The 17975-nt window shown below is 33.9% G+C and overlaps 1 protein-coding gene across 7 annotated transcripts in view; it reads left to right on the forward strand.

The window, feature by feature from the left end:
- Window positions 1-17975, forward strand: part of dnc (phosphodiesterase dunce) — a 1099286-nt gene that overhangs the window by 574003 nt on the left and 507308 nt on the right. The window contains exons 1-2 of one of the 7 annotated variants that reach the window (XM_069818417.1): window positions 13504-13636; window positions 14837-15256. The exons of the other annotated variants lie outside the window; for them this stretch is intronic. Of the exons in view, the coding sequence (XP_069674518.1) occupies window positions 15090-15256 (167 nt within the window). The 5' untranslated portion in view covers window positions 13504-13636; window positions 14837-15089. Of the gene's footprint in view, window positions 1-13503; window positions 13637-14836; window positions 15257-17975 lie in introns of those variants that run through there. 7 annotated transcript variants of the gene reach the window in all.

Raw genomic sequence — 17975 nt, forward strand, 5'->3', positions numbered from 1 at the left:
ATCTGCTTGTTTTAACTGTATTGATTATATTTGGCTCTCCTAGAAGTCTCTATAATTCATAGAGACCTTCCTCAAATATTGGACCATAGATCCTTCGCAGAATCTTTCTTTCGAAAATCTCCAATCTTTTTTCATCGTTTTTGGAGATTGACCACGTTTCTGCCGCATATGTCAAAACTGGTCTCACTAATGTTTTGTAAAGAATAATTTATACTTTCCTGGATAGAGCATGCGAACTAAAGTGATATTTGAAGCCAAAATATGCTCTGTTTGCTTTCATTAATCGATTAGAGATTTCTTTGGACATGTTATCGCTAGTGACCACTGATCCTAAATATGAAAAGTTGTCAACTTTCTCAAAATTATAATCTGATATCTGCAGACTGTCTATCTTGTCAACTATCTTTCCATTATCTGCCAACATATATTTTGTTTTCCTCTCGTATCTAGGGAATTTAGAACTGTTAAATTAATAGAGTAGGTAAGAGGATTGTGTGAACCGCAGACATATAAATATATATTTTTTTCTAGGCATACCCTCAGAAAGAAAGTTAGCAATGTAGATATAGTAACAAATGAATAAAAGTGAAACATTTAAATTTAACAGGTACCAGCAGGCCAAATGTAAGGGCACAAATTTACCACTAGAGTAAGGGCCCGTTCACACGATGCGAGAATTTCTCGAAGCTGGCATTTAGTGAGTGAGTGAGTGAGTGAGTGAGTGAGTGAGTTTTTCTTTAAGCACAGATCTTCTATATTTGGCTCTTAAGATGAAGCTGTTTCGTTGTCTACTTCTAACACTTGAGAGGCTGGAAATGTTATTCTCATTTACTGTTGCTTTGGTCTCTTCCTGGTCCTCGTCGAACTTGCCAAGATAAAGACGAGTTTTCCGTGCGAGGTTTTCATTTGTTTAAGACACAATCAATTATCTGTTTCATATCATTTATATTGTATTTCTTTCCACATTTGATTATCTGCCATCTACTACATTCTCGACATACACAATAAATCGGAGATGCTATGAATACACATACAAATATTTTGCGTTTCATGTATTTCATATTTCTTCTACTAGAGTGGTGTTGTAGTAAATAAAAATTTAAAAAATAACCTCGTGGAATGAGAAAAACGCTAAGAAAATAACCTCTCAAGATAAGCCTCTGTTACATAATCAGTGAATTGATAGACATTTATTCTTCACCAAGAAATAATTATACAATGTTAGTACTTACTACTGAAAACAATTGGACGGAGTTTCGCAATAATAGACAAACCGACAATTGGAAAAAACAGATATTTTCACAGATCTGTTGATGGCAGACTAATTTAACTCGGGGAAAAATCAAGAATACGATATCTGAATTTTGCTGCTAGTCATAAGCAAAAATTCGTTTATTGCATAAAATTAATTTATTTAATTTGCTTTGAAATATTAATTCAACTGCTGGTCTCATATTAAAAATTGGTTAGCCTTTTTTGGTATTATTTGTGCTATTTTTTTGTAATAGTATGAATGTTATAATACTTCTTGCATAAAATGTGTTATAAAAAACAGATTATTTCAATGGCCAATATCTCGAAACAGGTATTTATTTTTCGCCCGAAGAAGCATTTGCGTCATTTTCATAGGTCTTAAATGTATGTTTATTTGAAAGAAGCATTTGCAGTACTTCCTTCAGAAATTGTATTAATCTTTTTCATAGTACTGACCTCATTCCGGTTATGAGAGGGTCTGAATAAGAATTTGACTAGTCTAGAGTTAAAACAACTACATTTTTATTGATATAAAAAGAAATATCGGGACGCACCCTGAATCACAACAAATACCTTTGACCTAACTTTAAAACTGGCACGTAAATTGCTAAGAAACGAACTTCTTTAATGCAGTTGCGATTAAAATGAATAACATAATATATTCTCACTTGGCTTCTTCAGTACAGTCCATAGCTTTAATAAATTAATGTACCGCTTTCATAAACAAATAATATTCACCTTGAATATACACGATAACACCGAATGCCGAGTACAGTACTTGCACTATCAGAGACGACCGAATTATGACTTACTGGAGTGCTATGCTGATAACACAGGGAAGGGGAAATGGCTGGTGTGTGGTTCCCTAACTATTGAACTATCTTATTTAATTCGTTTCTACCTGAGAGAACTTTGACGAAATCGACTTTCGGTCGGCTAAATTGAGCAATCTCCAGAAGAAAAATTTGCACATTGAGAGGGAGGACTGCCACAGTTCTCGGATGAGGAAGGTTCCCAGCCCTTTCACTGTGAGAGCGACACTTGGGTAAATTCGCCCCAAGCACCTAAGACAGTGGTCGTCAGCATTCCCTGAAATGGATTACGGGTAAGCAGTGCATGACATACAACCTCGTGCACGAGGACGCATACCCGCTAGCAGCCACGAATGCACGCTGGTGCTATAAGAGACGCTAGCCAGAGAGTGCAGTGTTCTGATGATCGCTGACCTAAGGCAACATGCGAAAGCCAAGGCTACTATTTCGAAGGCTTTAATTTGACTATCACACTTTTACTACGTCATACCACTTTTGACCAATAAAGCGGTACGATAGGACGTCTTTCAACCAATCATGGCTGCTTGGCGCCACAATTTTATCACTTCCCTAGCATTTTTTGTTTTATCACTTCTCTATAATTTGTTTTTTTTTTTGTTTGCCAACATTTTAAAATCCAAATTCTTTACGGTACTACAAAACATGCTTTGCGATCGTCATTTGTTTCCCGCATAGACAGTCAACTGAAAATGGCGGCTCCGTTCAAACGTTTTGGTGAAGCTAACATTAGTTTAATAGAATTTTAGTAAGTCAATTACTTATTGAATGTTGTTATTGCATTATGTACTTTTCGAGAAAAATGCAATTAAAGTTTTCATTTGTTTTCTTAGCAACTGTAAGAAAGATTTAGGTATTTAAGAAGCACTGTGTAAAACTACGTCCTATTTTAGTATGTAAAAAAAATCCTACAGGTAGCCCAAGATGTCAAAACATAGAAATGCAGTTTTTACACCGCAAAATTCGCTATTTTGTCCTCCTGTAAAATTTCCTTTTACGACTTTAGGCCCCTTTTCGCGCAATGGATACTTTCTTCTTTTTTCATCACTCTCTACCATTTGTTTCTTTGTTTGCCAACATTTCACATTGCAAATGATTTACGGTACGTACTATAAAACATGCTTTGCGATCGTCATTTGTTTACCGCATAGTCAACTGAAAATGTCGGCTCCGTTCAGACGTTTTGGTGAAGCTAACATTAGTGAAATAGAATTTTAGTAAGCCAGTTAATATTTTATTGTATTAGAGTACTTTATTTCTTCTAATCTTTATATACTTTCTTCTATCGTGTAATAGTGAATTATATGCCACTCGAGTTTTGATTTTCTCTAGGTAAATCAAAACCTTTAGTGAGATTACTGTTGACAAAAAAGTAAAACTTTTGTGAACAGATTATCTAGCTTACCGTGATTATTATAGTAATAGCATAGTCCAGTATATATAGTCACGAAGCTTGATTTATGAGGGCACTGGGAACAATAGACTGTGCAGGTACTATTTCGCATTGTCTATAATGAGGCGATAGTAGCGATCCTAGTGGTTAGCAACTATCTATGGATGCATATTTACTACGTATTGAGCTTCGTGACTGTATATACTAGTCTGTGGTGATAGGTTCACTTCAAAGAAAATACACTTTAGTCAGAATTGAGCAGCCTAACATGTTGCATGAGATTGTTTCTTAAAACCGTCTCTTTTGTATTGAGGATTTCCTACTCGTATTAAAAGTAGTCTGTTTTCGTGACTTTTTGTGCAGCCGTTAGTTAATATTATTGTCATTAAGTTATTATTTTGACAAGGATATGTGCTTCTGTTTCATAGACTTCAGTATAAAATGCGTGCTTACGGATAATCAAGAAGTTAATTCCTCTTTCGTGAGACGGGCTCGATTTTCGTAGGCCTGAAGTGTCTTCCCACTTTCTATAGTGATATGCATGCAATGTGACGTCGTATTAATAACTAAATTTTAAGTTAGATTGGCGTGAGAATTTGAAGCGAGCGTGGATTCATGCAGCTCGTCACATTCCTTTTTTCCGTCCGTTAATTCTGTGACGCTTGTGACGCATGCGTCGCCTACTGTCGCCCTTGGTTACAATGACATGTTTCATGTTACGCAGCCTTTAGAGCACCTACTGAATTCTCAGTCTTGTTTGCAACTGTTGTTCCTTGAGTAATCATTTGAAACAGAATTATTTGTCAGTATCCTACAGTGCATAAAGCACGCACCAGTGAACCTGGTAAATATTGTCGAAAATTCTGACTTTATCTAACTGATGAATTTCATATCTTATGACTGATTTATTTCATCCTTTTGATATGCAACAACTGTCATTTTTTATTTCACCGAAAGAAAATATATTCATTTTCGAATGATTTCAGTAGTAGGATATTACTCAATATAGTAGGTGATGACTGATTCATGTATGTACATTATGTATTTATTTACACTGCAAGTGGGCAAGCACCCGGTGGCAGTGGTATACACAATAATTTAAATCCTTTAAGCCACGATACATCGCGGTCGAACACCTGAACCAGCGTCGTGGTAATGTCACTGAAGATGGAGGGGCACCCTCCGAAACATGTCTGAATTTTACCAATCTTAATTATCATCATTTATAAAGTGTTCATACAACTGTGTTATATATATTGTATGTTTATTATATGTTTATTATACACAATAACATTGCAATACAATTATACAATACACAGTACAATAATTAGATACACAAAACAATAATATACACAATACAATTATACACAATAATTACAATTAATAATAATACATAAAACAACCTAATTATTAAGTGGACCTAATTTTACATTACAACCTACATATGTATAGGCCTACATAAGTTTCACATTGGTACTGGTAATAATCTTTCACTTTACTCTCATCTCACTCACTGTACGGACACTATAACACGTTTCACTGACACTATAGGACACATTTCATTGACACTATAAATTATCACCGATTGAAACTATTCACTGCACTGTAAAACCATAACTTCACTGACTCATCACGCTTCACTGATACAACAGTTCAAATAAGACAAATACACCTTTATTCATACTTATAAACAGAAGTGCATTTAAACTAAAAATTTCTAGTGTAAGACTCACATGCTATTTTTAAATAATTTACAATTCAAACACCTCTCACAAGCTATTTTTAAATAATTTACAATTCAAAAATAAAATTACAATACACAATACAATTAGATACATAATACAATTAGATACATAATACAATTATACAATAAACAATACAATTATACACCATAATTACAATTAATAATAATACATAAACTAACCTAATTATTAAGTGAACCTAATTTTACATTACAACCTACATATGTATAGGCCCTACATAAGTTTCACATTGGTACTGGTAATAATCTTTCACTTTACTCTCATCTCACTAACTGTACTGGCACTATAACACATTTCATTGACACCATAGAACACATTTCATTTACACTATAAATTATCACTGATCGGAACTATTCACTGCACTGTAAAACCGTAGCTTCACTGACTCCCCACGCTTCACTGATACAACAGTTCAAATAAGACAAATACACCCTTATTCATACTTATAAACAGAAGTGCATTTAAACTAAAAATTTCTAGTGTAAGACCTTCTCACAAGCTATTTTTAAATAATTCACGATTCAAACCTACGGAATAACTGGTCAGACTACAATCAAACATTCTGATGGGGGCAGATAAAAAAGTTATTTTTTTTTTTCTTCGAACATGTTAATAATGCCAAAAAAAGTGCTTATACCAATTTTCCCACTCGACCGCAATAACGAGGCAGTACAGAAAGTGATTTTCCCTGGGGTCGTTTACAGAAAAAAACATAGTTGCATGGGAAGATTTATTGAAACAGATACAGCAATTGTTGCGTTATTTGTCATAATATCCCCTCACTGGAACTGGTATATTTGTCATACCATGGGATCAATTTTTGTATCCTTGCGTCGTAGAAATCAGCCGCCTGCAACCGGAACCAGCAGCGCTTGACAGCCGTCTGCACCTCTCTGTCGATCCCTTGATATGACAAATGTCTCATTTCTGGTGGGGAATATGTTGGAAAATAGCTCAACAATTGCTGTGTCTGTTTCAATAAATTATTCCAATGAAATTGTGTTTTCTTTCTGTTAACGACCCCAGGCGAACTTATTTTTACGGCCCTCGTAATTGCGTTGGAATGGCCAAAATGTGTATAAGCACTTCTTTTGACATTATTAACATGGTGGAAGAAGAAAAAATAACTTTTTTTCTGTTCCTATCAGAATGTTTGCTTGTCAGTAAATACATGTCACCTTAAAAAAATACATTTCACCTTAATTTTAATTTACACTTTATACACAACTTTTTAAGTTATTCTTTTTTTACACTTCCTGCCCGTCCCGAGACTTATTTATTTATTTATTCTTGAATCTCCTTAAGGAAGGACAGCCCTCAAAGGCCGCTCCAGGTAGGTCATTCCAATCATTTATAGTTCGATTTGAAAATTAGAATTTACCTACATCCGTTTTCTGTTTCCTACATTTTATTTTAAAATCATGATCGTTCCTACCATAATACGTTGGCTTCTCTAACCGAGCCGTTATGTCTACCCATACTTTTTTACCTAGATTTCTTTATACAATGATGTTATTCTAGTTTTTCTACGTCTGTTTTCCATTGTTTTCCATTTAAGTTCTTTTATCCTATCATTTCTGTCTTCTCTTTTGCCTTTAACAAAGTTAGCTGCCCTATAACGGATTCTTTCTAAGGAATTTATCTGATATATTCTATAAGGATCTCAGCATGTAGTTCCGTATTCTATGTCAGTCCATTTCAAAAAGATCAAGTACCATTGTATTAATTCGCCGAAGCTATACACAAGAAATCTACCACTTTCATTATCCTGCACCAAAAGCTTCGAGGAATAAAACAATGACGCATGAATTCTCATTATACATCTAAGTTTCACGTATTTCACAATTCATTTATTTTGCCATATAATCAATGATATCCCTGTTTAGACTACCGCATATTGTTTAACTACCATTTATGCCTACAAGTCCTATGGAAGTAATATAATATGCTTGCATCACACTAAGGAAATAAAAGTTTAATTCTGCGCTTGAAACACATTTTTTGTAATTTCAAAAAGTAATAAACCGGATTTAATTTAATTATTGAATGCTTCACGTAGACATATTTAATAAGTTTCACGCAAATTCCTAGGCTACAGATCTTATTACATTGTAATTACTAATAATACTGTATTAATTAGATTATGACTACATCATTTGTCAACCAACTAGAAGCACTCAGAAAACAAACCGTTGAGGAGCAATAATTTAATATTTTATGGACAATCGAAAGCGAATACAAAAATTGCCTCTAAGACTATGAAAAGCAAGTAAGCCCTTGTTAAGTTACAAGGAGAGATCAAATGTTTCCCCTGCCGTCACTGATTTATAGTTATATATATATATATATATGTATGTATATTTAAAAATAGATAACGATTGGTGACAGTAAGTTACTGTACACTTTGCGATTTGTCCAGGAAAGTAAATGTTTACAGAAAAAATAGTATGTCTTATCCTCTATTTTCATTCGGCTAGAATTGTGTTAATTTGACAAAATAATTCGTATTGTCATCATTGAGCCACAATTATTTGATGGGAAACTTTTTATTCACCGAGCACGGTTGTGTAATGGAAATCGTTTCCATCTGGGATGTGGGATGTCCGGGATTCGATCACGGGGACCGGCTATACTAACTTGGGATTTTAGTCGTTTTCCAAGTCCCTCCAGGCGAATTCTGAGATTAGTACCAATAATTTCAAGGATCAGAACCCGACTCCTTCCCAGTCTTCACTCCTCCTTTATCATCACTTCTCATCTATTATCCTATCACCTCTCCACGACAGACCTGTTCGACAGAGTAAAGCACTCGGCAAAAACAGTAATGTTTTTGATTCAAGATATAATTAATTTCCTATTCACAAACGGGCCTGAAGGAACTTTCGATACTGTTAATTTTCATCTACACCTATCACTGTGCCTTATGTGAGAAACAATTTCGACAAAGTCACACCTGCGTATCGTTATTAAATTAAATACCTTTTCATTTTTATAAGATGCCTATATTAGAAATAGGCCTACATAATTTCTAGGTAAATTGATTCGTATATACTGAACATGAACAAAATTCGTCCATTAGTTTAAATGAAGCAACTATACACAGAAAGATAGACGCAATCCGAAATTAATTAGTAATAGCGGAAAACGTGAATTTCCGTGAAAACCATAATAATTTTTCTCCATACCTCCATACTTCGTATAAGAAGGAAGTGAGACATTCTATAGAATATTAACGGGTTGTAAATTAATTACAAATGGTAAACTGACGCAACGAGTCAGTTACAAAAGAAGGAAAATGTATATATGACAAAATTAAATAGTTAAATTATGCATTTTGTACTGAAAAAAGAACACTTAAATCTACGAAGAAAGAAATGAACAAGTTCTTTAAAAAGACGGCAGTATTCTGTGCTCTATATGGAATTGAATTTTAAGCAATAATACTCGTATAAAGTAAACGTAAATTTATTGCAGTTACGAGATCCTTACGGTACGTATACATACATTGTTAAGAGAAATTACATGCTAGGAAATAAGCATACAACAGACTAATCAGAAATATATTTTTAGATAATATAAGGGGAAAATTACGGAAGTCAAAGAGTACACAATATATAGCTACAGAATGACTGTACTAAATCGTCTAAAATTTTTTTCCCAAAAATGTTCTAATCACTTGTCTTGGAGTTACTAGACAACAGACGGTTTGTTTATATCTATTGTTGATATTTTGTAGAAATGTATGACGACACAATCGCAGTTAGAGTCCTTCTGTATTTCTTTTGGAAAATAGGCATGAGTGCAAACTCAGCAGCTGAAGAAATATGTGAAGTAGAAGATGAAGGTGTGATCAGTAGTAGGACAGCATTAAATTGGTTCAAGTGATTCGATTATGGAGACCTGAGCCGTGAAGATAAACGTCGCTGATAAACAACAGCTAATCTAGAGAATGAGGCCCTATCCACCAAACTGAAAGAGCAGCCATTCCACAACAGCAGTGAATTGTCATGAAGTCTTGACGTTTCTAAGACTATAGTCTCTCGCCACCTGACCAATTTGGGATTGTGTCTAAAGGGCGACTCTTACTTCCGTATGAACTGGTCTAAGACAGTTATACGAAAAAAATAAAACCTCTTGAGATGATCTAATATTACATACCTAAATAAAAAGAAACTGACAGCGAAGAATTAAGTTGCTAACAGATGAAGGATAAAGGCTGGTCCACAATAAATCGGTAACGGAAACGAGAACGGAAATACTCTTAAAATAAATGTATTTAAATGTGAGCATTCACAATTAACGAGAAGCTTACTGGAATCCGAGAACATAGTTGGCCAGGTTTTAACTTTGTCGTTCTCGTTTCCAATCACAGCCTACTAGATTCATTCTTTTGTCATCGAAAAGCTATTTGGTTGTCGTATATTTTGTAGCAAAACCTGAATCACGTAAAGTGAAATAGGTAGGCATTAGACACATTTTGTAGCAAGGAGGTCGTGACAGAGCCTCTTCTTCATTCATTGCTTGTAACTAACCCTATAAATTCAGTAGAATCACTTTCGATATATGTTACGTGTTACGTGTACCAGACTACCACGTGAATAATAAATAGTCTAATAAATAATCCGTGGCGCTACAGCCCGTGGAGGGCATAGACCGACCAGCCGGCTGCTGGTCATACGCCCACATGCCGAAGCAGAGATGGACGATCATCCAACCAGAATGGAGGTATCGTGTGGTTAGCACGATGATCCCCCCAGCCGTTATAGCTGGCATTCGCAACAAGATTTCTCTACCTGTCGCAGCTCCCCAAGTGCATCACGATGCTGGGACCACGTGAATAGATTTCTTAAATATTCTATGCCTTAAATTTCAAAGTTTGTTAACCTGTGTTTATGTTGGCTGACTTGTACTCATGAGAGAACATTATTGGTCAAGTATACACAAATAACATCAGAATGCGTAATATCGAGTTTACATATTATCATTATTGACGCTTAGATATCGATATGCATAGTCGTTTCCATCGTCGGTTTATTGTGAATCAAAAATCTTCACGTTCACGTTCTTCGCTTCCCGTCCCCGTTCTGTTCTCGTTCCCGGTTTATTGTGGACCAGCCTTAATGCTCGAAGAGGAAGAAAAAATGAAAAGATAGGAAAAGAAGGTACGTAGTTGTGGTGATGGTGATGTTTCGATAACCCAACTGAAACGAAATTAGGATTTGTACAATATTGTTTTCATGTGGCAATTATTTATTGTCATCGCTATTTTAATTGCCGTATGTTAATTTCCACGCCAGAACGCTTCCTTATTTCCTATTTCACACCACTCGAACATTGTTATGTACAAGATGGCAGTTGCTAACATAATTCTGATTTGAGTCTCAATTTGGCTTCCTGTTCTATTGCTATCTTTAGCAACGAACTTATTTTGCGCTAAAAATTAATAAATGAGATGTTCTTTGTTGATTTAGTCTGGAATTCCGAGTGAATTTAATTATGAACTCTTCCCGTGGTTCATTAACAACGCTTGACTATTTTATCCGCCTTCTCTCTTTTTCCTTCGACCTTTCTACCTCTCGCCTACTCTCCATCTTTGTCTCTGCCCTGTGGCTGTAATAAATTAAAATAGATTATCTCCATTCTTTGCGTTTTCATTTCAGCGACATTGCGTAATATTTTCACAAATTAATACTCCACTCTTTTATTTTTATTAATAAAGAGTTTGTTTGCTGGTGACCAGGTGATCGAATCAAGCGGTGAAAGTACCTACTTCACAAGAAGAAATAACTTGACTTTGTAATACGTGTATAAGCAAAAATTAAACTTTACTATTTCAAAAAAAATATCAAAGGCAAAGTTGATGGATTTTGTAAGAGCGAAGCATTTAAAAACAATCACTGAACAAATAAATACATACATATATCAGAAATAGGCTTTTGGGTATTCTTCCTTTTCTTGGAACTTAATATCTCCAGAGTTTCGAAATTAGGCCTACATACAATACAGGTTCCATCACCAGAACAAATAGGTATGACCAGAGGGGTCGCTTACTCTGTTGGGCTGTTGCTCCAAATAAATGAGCTTTTTTCTGTGTCGAATTTCTTCCGCTGTTCCTTCTGGGAGTTCTGTAATGGATTTCTCTACACCACTGAAAATGTATCTCATTGGTAAAATGGTGGGAGTTACGGAAGAAATTAAAACCTTTAATTAAGACGGAATTTAATAATAATAATAATAATAATAATAATAATAATAATAATAATAATAATAATAATAATAAATGATGATAATTATAAAATACTTTATTTATGTGTGGATCTACTGGAAAATCGCTCTCTTTCACAACCGTTCTTTTGACAAATATATCCTAATTACTTACGTATTGGATTGGTCCGTTTATTTTTGGAGTCTTTGAAATCGCTCCTTGAGCACAGATTGCTATGGGTATGACTGCATTAATTTTTTTTTAGTTTACACTTTTTGCGTATTTCTATACTTAAAAATTATATCCGTATACTATAGTATTTTTTACCATCTTCAGGCACAACTACATCAATAATAATTCTATACAGTTTGCTATATTTGCCCTTTATTCTTATTTTCGGTTTATCAGCATATTTTTCCTCCCAGATATGGCTGATTCTGTAACAGAGTGTAGTTACTAAGAATACTAGTTATAGCGAGAGATTACGGATATTATTATTATTATTATTATTATTATTATTATTATTATTATTACTACTACTACTACTACTGCTAATACTATTGCTGCTATTACTGCCTCTACTGCCACTATCACTACCACCACTACCACTACCACTACCACCACCACCACCTTTTCCAATATTTACTATTTTCCGCCTTTCTCTTAGAATCCGCACACGATCTAAGTATTTGAACTTCGTTGTATGGTAGCGAAATTTGGATACTTCGAAAACAAGATTTAACAATCTGACATACTGCAGAGATGAATTTTATATGGAAAGAAGAGAATATACTTTTTTTTAATCTAAAATAATTTGAAATTAAGCCTACATCCATTTTAGAATAATGAAAAATTACACGCGAAACAGGGTAGAACATATAGGCTACTAAAAATAAAATTGATGACAACAGAAACCCTCAATAAAATTTTGAATTACCGGCCAAGAATAAAAGGAAGACTAAGATGGACTTTAACCCTTTCATTTTCTGTGCCGAAACGGACTACCTGGTCTGGAATCCTGAAGATGATTATTATTATTATTATTATTATTATTATTATTATTATTATTATTATTATTATTATTATTATTATTATTATATTTTTCTTAGTTATTTAACGACACTGTATCAACTACTGAGTTATTTAGCGTCGATGAAATTGGTGATAGCGAGATGGTATTTGGCGATATGAGGCCGAGGATTCGTCATAGATTATCTGATATTCGCTTTACGGTTGGAAAAACTCGAAAAAAGCCAACAGGTAGCAGCCCAAGCGGGAATCGAACCCACGCCCGAGCACAACTCTCGATCAGCAAACACGCTACCGCTTGAGCTACGCCGCTGGCTTATTATTATTATTATTATTATTATTATTATTATTATTATTATTATTATTATTATTATTAATTCTGGTAGTGATTATACTATTTATTTTTTCATCTTTGTCCACCATTAAGAACTTGAGGGACTTTAGTCACCAGCATACCTAATTTCAGGTTACTTCATATATTTAACATAAGTCGAATAATTTTACAAATATTCGCCAGGAACAGGTTTCGTAGTTACATTCAGCTGACTCGCATTTCTGGTAACAAAGAGAAATCATCTACCTTTCGTAAGGACTTTTAGTGTACGTATCTTGTTTCTGTTCTTCTAGTGTTGTTCTATGCTAACTTTACGCAAGGAGTTTAGCTAGTTTTAATGTAAATGATAATTTCACAAACCTTAGAAAATAATGGACCAAAGTATCCAATTTATGATGATGATGATGATGATGATGATGATGATGATGATGATGATGATGATGATGATGATGATGATGATACAAGAATAAATTCAGATGACCTTTGTAAATTTTGTAAGAAAAAGCAACACGTCAGAAACGTTTGACATGACAGACATGATGCTGATGTTGTTGACTGCAACTAATGAACGCCGTGTTTCGTATATTGTTACAATATTAAGTGTTTTTGTTGCGCCAAGTTGCGTGGTCGAGGGCATGCGCAGTGCAGCCCCGCGCTGCTCCTCAGCTGTTTTCCGGTGGCCGGAGCGACGAGCTCAGTTAAACTCGGGCATTGATTGTGGTGTGTTGCGTATAGATGGCGATGAGATCTGCGTGATCAATCAAATCTATCGTTCTACGTTGATCTGATCAAAATCGCATGTTCAAATAATCTGTGTGATATATTTAAGTGAGCATTGAAAGTTTCATACAGTGAAATTTGTGTCACAAATAATGAATTGGTGTTAGGAACTGAATGTAAAACGTGTTAATCGTGTGTTTTTGTCTCGGCTTCATGAATGATTAAAATAATATTGCAGTTTTCAAATTCATGTAGAATTCATTGTCCTTTGACATTTCGAGAAAAGAATTTCAACTAATGTTTCCTGTCATTTGTCTCCCCCGAAAAAAACAAATTGTGTCATAATTTTGAAGTATTAACTGTTGGCTTTATTTATATTTATTTCTCCCTACGCATAATTATAATATTAAACATGGATCCCTTTATGTGTTATTTTACAAATATTACATTTTGCTTTTCAATTGCAGTTTTATTCTTGAAATATTTATTACTTTTCAAACCAAATTCAACTACGTTATTTTTAAAATAAGTCATTATTTCAAATTGTTTTTGTCGATATTATCATACTTAAAAATAAAATTATTTTCTCGATAATGAAATTATTATGCCTTATTTAGGAAATTATTAATTCTTTTGTTTATAATTTTTGTTCATAAAATAGTATCTTCAGACTATTTAATTTAATTTAATTTAATTTATAATTGCCTCATATAAATTGAATTTCTCTTAATTTCAAACTGCCTGCTAATATTTACGAAGCTATAATCTTTACTTGAGTATATGTTTATTTTTTTCATACATTACTAACCAAAATTGACTCATTTATATATACAATTTAGCAAGGTTATGTTGTTCCCTTAATGCATAAATTTTTATCTCTAAATAATTACTACGTTTCATATTGTCATTTATCATTTATATAATTATTTTCAGAATTTAGAAACAAAATTATAGGTTTGTCGAATTTGTTATATTTGTGTTTTAATTATTCGTAGAAATAACAGTAAGACAACATATAATATGACAACATATAATATAAATTTATTATGTATCAATTTTTATTTATAAGATTTTTTATTGTTCACTTTGTTTGATAATATACCTGTTGCTTCCGAAAAAAAAAGGATTTTCATATTGTTGTATAAATGTTAATTTATTACTGGAAATTCCATTTGTCAAAATTTTTAGCATCAGTAAATTAATTTAAGTAGTTTGAGTACTATTTTTCTTCGTGTAACTTAATAGGAAAAGGTGTTCATAAATTTATTGAATGAAGAAATTCATTCTGAAATACTGAATCTATTTCAGGAACATAAACAAGTCTTCGCTTTTGAATCATGAAGTGAGACAAGAAAAGATGATTTTAAAAAAGAGATATTGAGATGTTAAGAATGCACTTTAGTTCTGTGGTCTCGAATTAATTTTGTCGCCGTGGTGAGTTGGCATCACTCATACCATCCTGGCTGACTCGGAGTCAGATGGAATATTGAGGGGGTTTACGTTGGGGGGCCGCAGCGGTGGAGGGCTAGCGATTTCATCGTCCCCATCTCTTCTATCGGGGATGTCCGCCCCCTCGGAGCGGACCGCCCCCGATGACGAGGAAGGGGACGGAGAACTGGACGGATCGAGGGACAAACTCCCCCGCACCCTCAGCACGAGCGCCCTAAGAATCAAACATCGCTCCTCGTTCTGGGAAAAATTCTGGGAGCAGCGAAGTAAAAGGGATACGTAAGTCAAAAAAAACTTTAGTTTTTTACTTCCACATTGTTTGTTTCTAGTTTGTATAGACGTAGAGGAACGAGAAGATACTTTTCATGTCGAAAACAATGAGGCTTCCTTTTTCCACAGACAGTACAATAAAGTTCGATACAGCTGAACGCAGGCTCTGTAGGTAAAGGAGAGAAAGCTTTATACCATGTCGTAAAATTCGACGAATTTTCCACTCTGATTCACCCATTTGTGTATCTGAGTGAATCTGAAGACAGCCAAATTTCATTACAGTGCTTCAGGTATCGTGCAGAATATGCGAATGACGTTTGTAGTCTGGATAATCGATGTGAGACGAATGCAGAGAATCTGTTAGCCTACTTAAACCTCATGAAATGTTACATTGAGTCAGGTTATGATTCCTACACCTGGGTTAGCATGGCAATCCTCAGCCGCTTGTAAATTTAGTTATTTATAATACAAAACAGTTTCCATTCATGTTCTCAGAAATAATCTCCAGTCTAATAAAAGTCTTATGGAATATAACAAATAACAGTTCATCATGATATAAAATCTATAATATTATATGATACATAGTCCTATAAAGTATCATTACGGGCTGTACAGGGTGGAAGTGAAATAATTCTGCAGATTTTCAGAGCAAATAGCTCATGTTGTATGTAACAAAAAAAGTGTAATAAGGTTGTATTTTTGTCCATGTTATTTTATTAACAATAAACAATATATATATATTAGTGGGAAGTTCATAGTTTTCTCAGAATTTTTTTTCTTTCTTTTTTTTTCTTTTCCCCCAAATGTTGAACACTAGGGTGGAGTGAATCTATACATGAAATTGTTTTATCTGTTTTGTAAATGTAATAGTTGCAAAAATCTGTATTTTCACTTAACTTAGAAATGTGAAAAATATGGAGTTTGTATATTTAATTTTTAAGGTGCCCCAAGGGCTTTGAAGTTCCTTAAAATTATAATTTTTGTTGCCTCTTTATATATTTCTTTTATTATTTTCTTTTTCATTACATAGGTAATGAATTGCTGTAAAATCACATATTTAAACTTTATTGGGAAGACTCTAAATTGGGGTTGCAGTAGACTATACCGTATTTTTGAGGGGATTCAAATGGACAAAATATATAGTATTTTACATAAAATATGACAAAAATTCCCTTTCGGCTCATTCAATTTTTTAGTTGGAATTTATTCTTGTTTCCTTTTCCATTTCTTTCTGAATGGTAACTAAATCAACAGGTCCAGTTATCAGCCTTCTTTCTGTTCTTTGCTCTAGTAAAACATTCTTTCTTGGTCTGGAACACGGCGGTCTTTATCCCTATTAGGCCTACAGTATTACATTTATTTGCATTTGCAATTGCATATGTGATATAGATTGTTTGTTTCTTCTTTGAATTTTGCAATGTTGTCATTTTAGTTGTCATCACTATGTCGTTTCTTACAAGGCTTCATGAAGTTTGTGTATTGATCATGGTAAGCACGAATCAGTTGTAATGTTCTTATATGACTGACTGTCGGAATTTATGCCTTTACCTGGATGTCCTTGGTTTTGATAGCGACTCTTACTGAAATCTCCCCAACAGTAGATTCTTTTGATTTGAAGTCAGATTTTAATTCACTTTTGATCTATGGATAATATTTCATTACGTCATGATAGGTAATTGTGATGGATTCAAACCCCCTGGAATTGCGAATACAGGGTAGAAGGTCTGATTTCTTGTATTAATATTAGAGAAATTCTGATTTAAATACCCTGCAACATAAGAAGAATGAATTTCCATTAATTTTATTATATTAATTATATCATACCTAAGAGTTTTGTGATTATTCCCAATTTTCTTATAAATTGATGTTTCTATGACACTTCAAAATGAAGGAACAGGGGACCAAAATAATGCAGAGTCTTTGAACATATATTTTTTAACATGTTTCTGGTATCCCGTTCAGATTAAATCACTGGAGAATGTTCTCTCGCTAAAAAATCTGAACCTCAAAATTTTGTGAAAATTTCAAAATATGATGCTCTTGGGGCACCTCTAAATATTAATCTAGAGAAAATATATTTTGAATTGTTCTTTATATCATCACCCCACAGCTTTTCCCTGGTATTACATTTTGAATCCACAAATTTCATATTTTCACTCCGCCCTATTGAACACCCTCTTATTCGGTAACTATAGCGAGTATGATCGTGACTTTGTCCGTATCGGTAAAAAATCTAATAAAGAATAATTTATCCCTCTGGTATATTTGGATAACATAGATGGTTTTCGTGTAAATTTAATTTAAAAACAACTAATTTCAAGCCACTGAACATGCGAACAGATTCCAACGTTATAGACAGATAGGAAGGTGGAAGGTAGGGAGACAGACCTGAGTTTGTTGACCTCTTATATCTGTATTACGAGAAGAAAACGCACTACGTTAGCGGCGATGTTGCCAGATTGATGAAACTTCCAACTTAATTTTCTGATTAACCGTGAATTTAATCACAAAAAGTAATATAGGTTTTCTATTCATTTAAGTGTATCCTATCGTTCCTTTCAATCAGCAGGGTTATTCCACTTTCATCCTGTATACAGTATTTATTTGTACTCTCAGACTACAGCCTGAACGAACCCTAGTTCAAGAGTAAGTGAAGGTATGACTCTTTATCTCAACTTAACGTCCAATACCATTTTGAAATTTAAATTAGGCATAGAATCTGTACAGA

The sequence above is a fragment of the Periplaneta americana genome, chromosome 2 (genome assembly GCF_040183065.1).
Source record: "Periplaneta americana isolate PAMFEO1 chromosome 2, P.americana_PAMFEO1_priV1, whole genome shotgun sequence".
In the NCBI taxonomy this organism is placed as follows: domain Eukaryota; kingdom Metazoa; phylum Arthropoda; class Insecta; order Blattodea; family Blattidae; genus Periplaneta; species Periplaneta americana.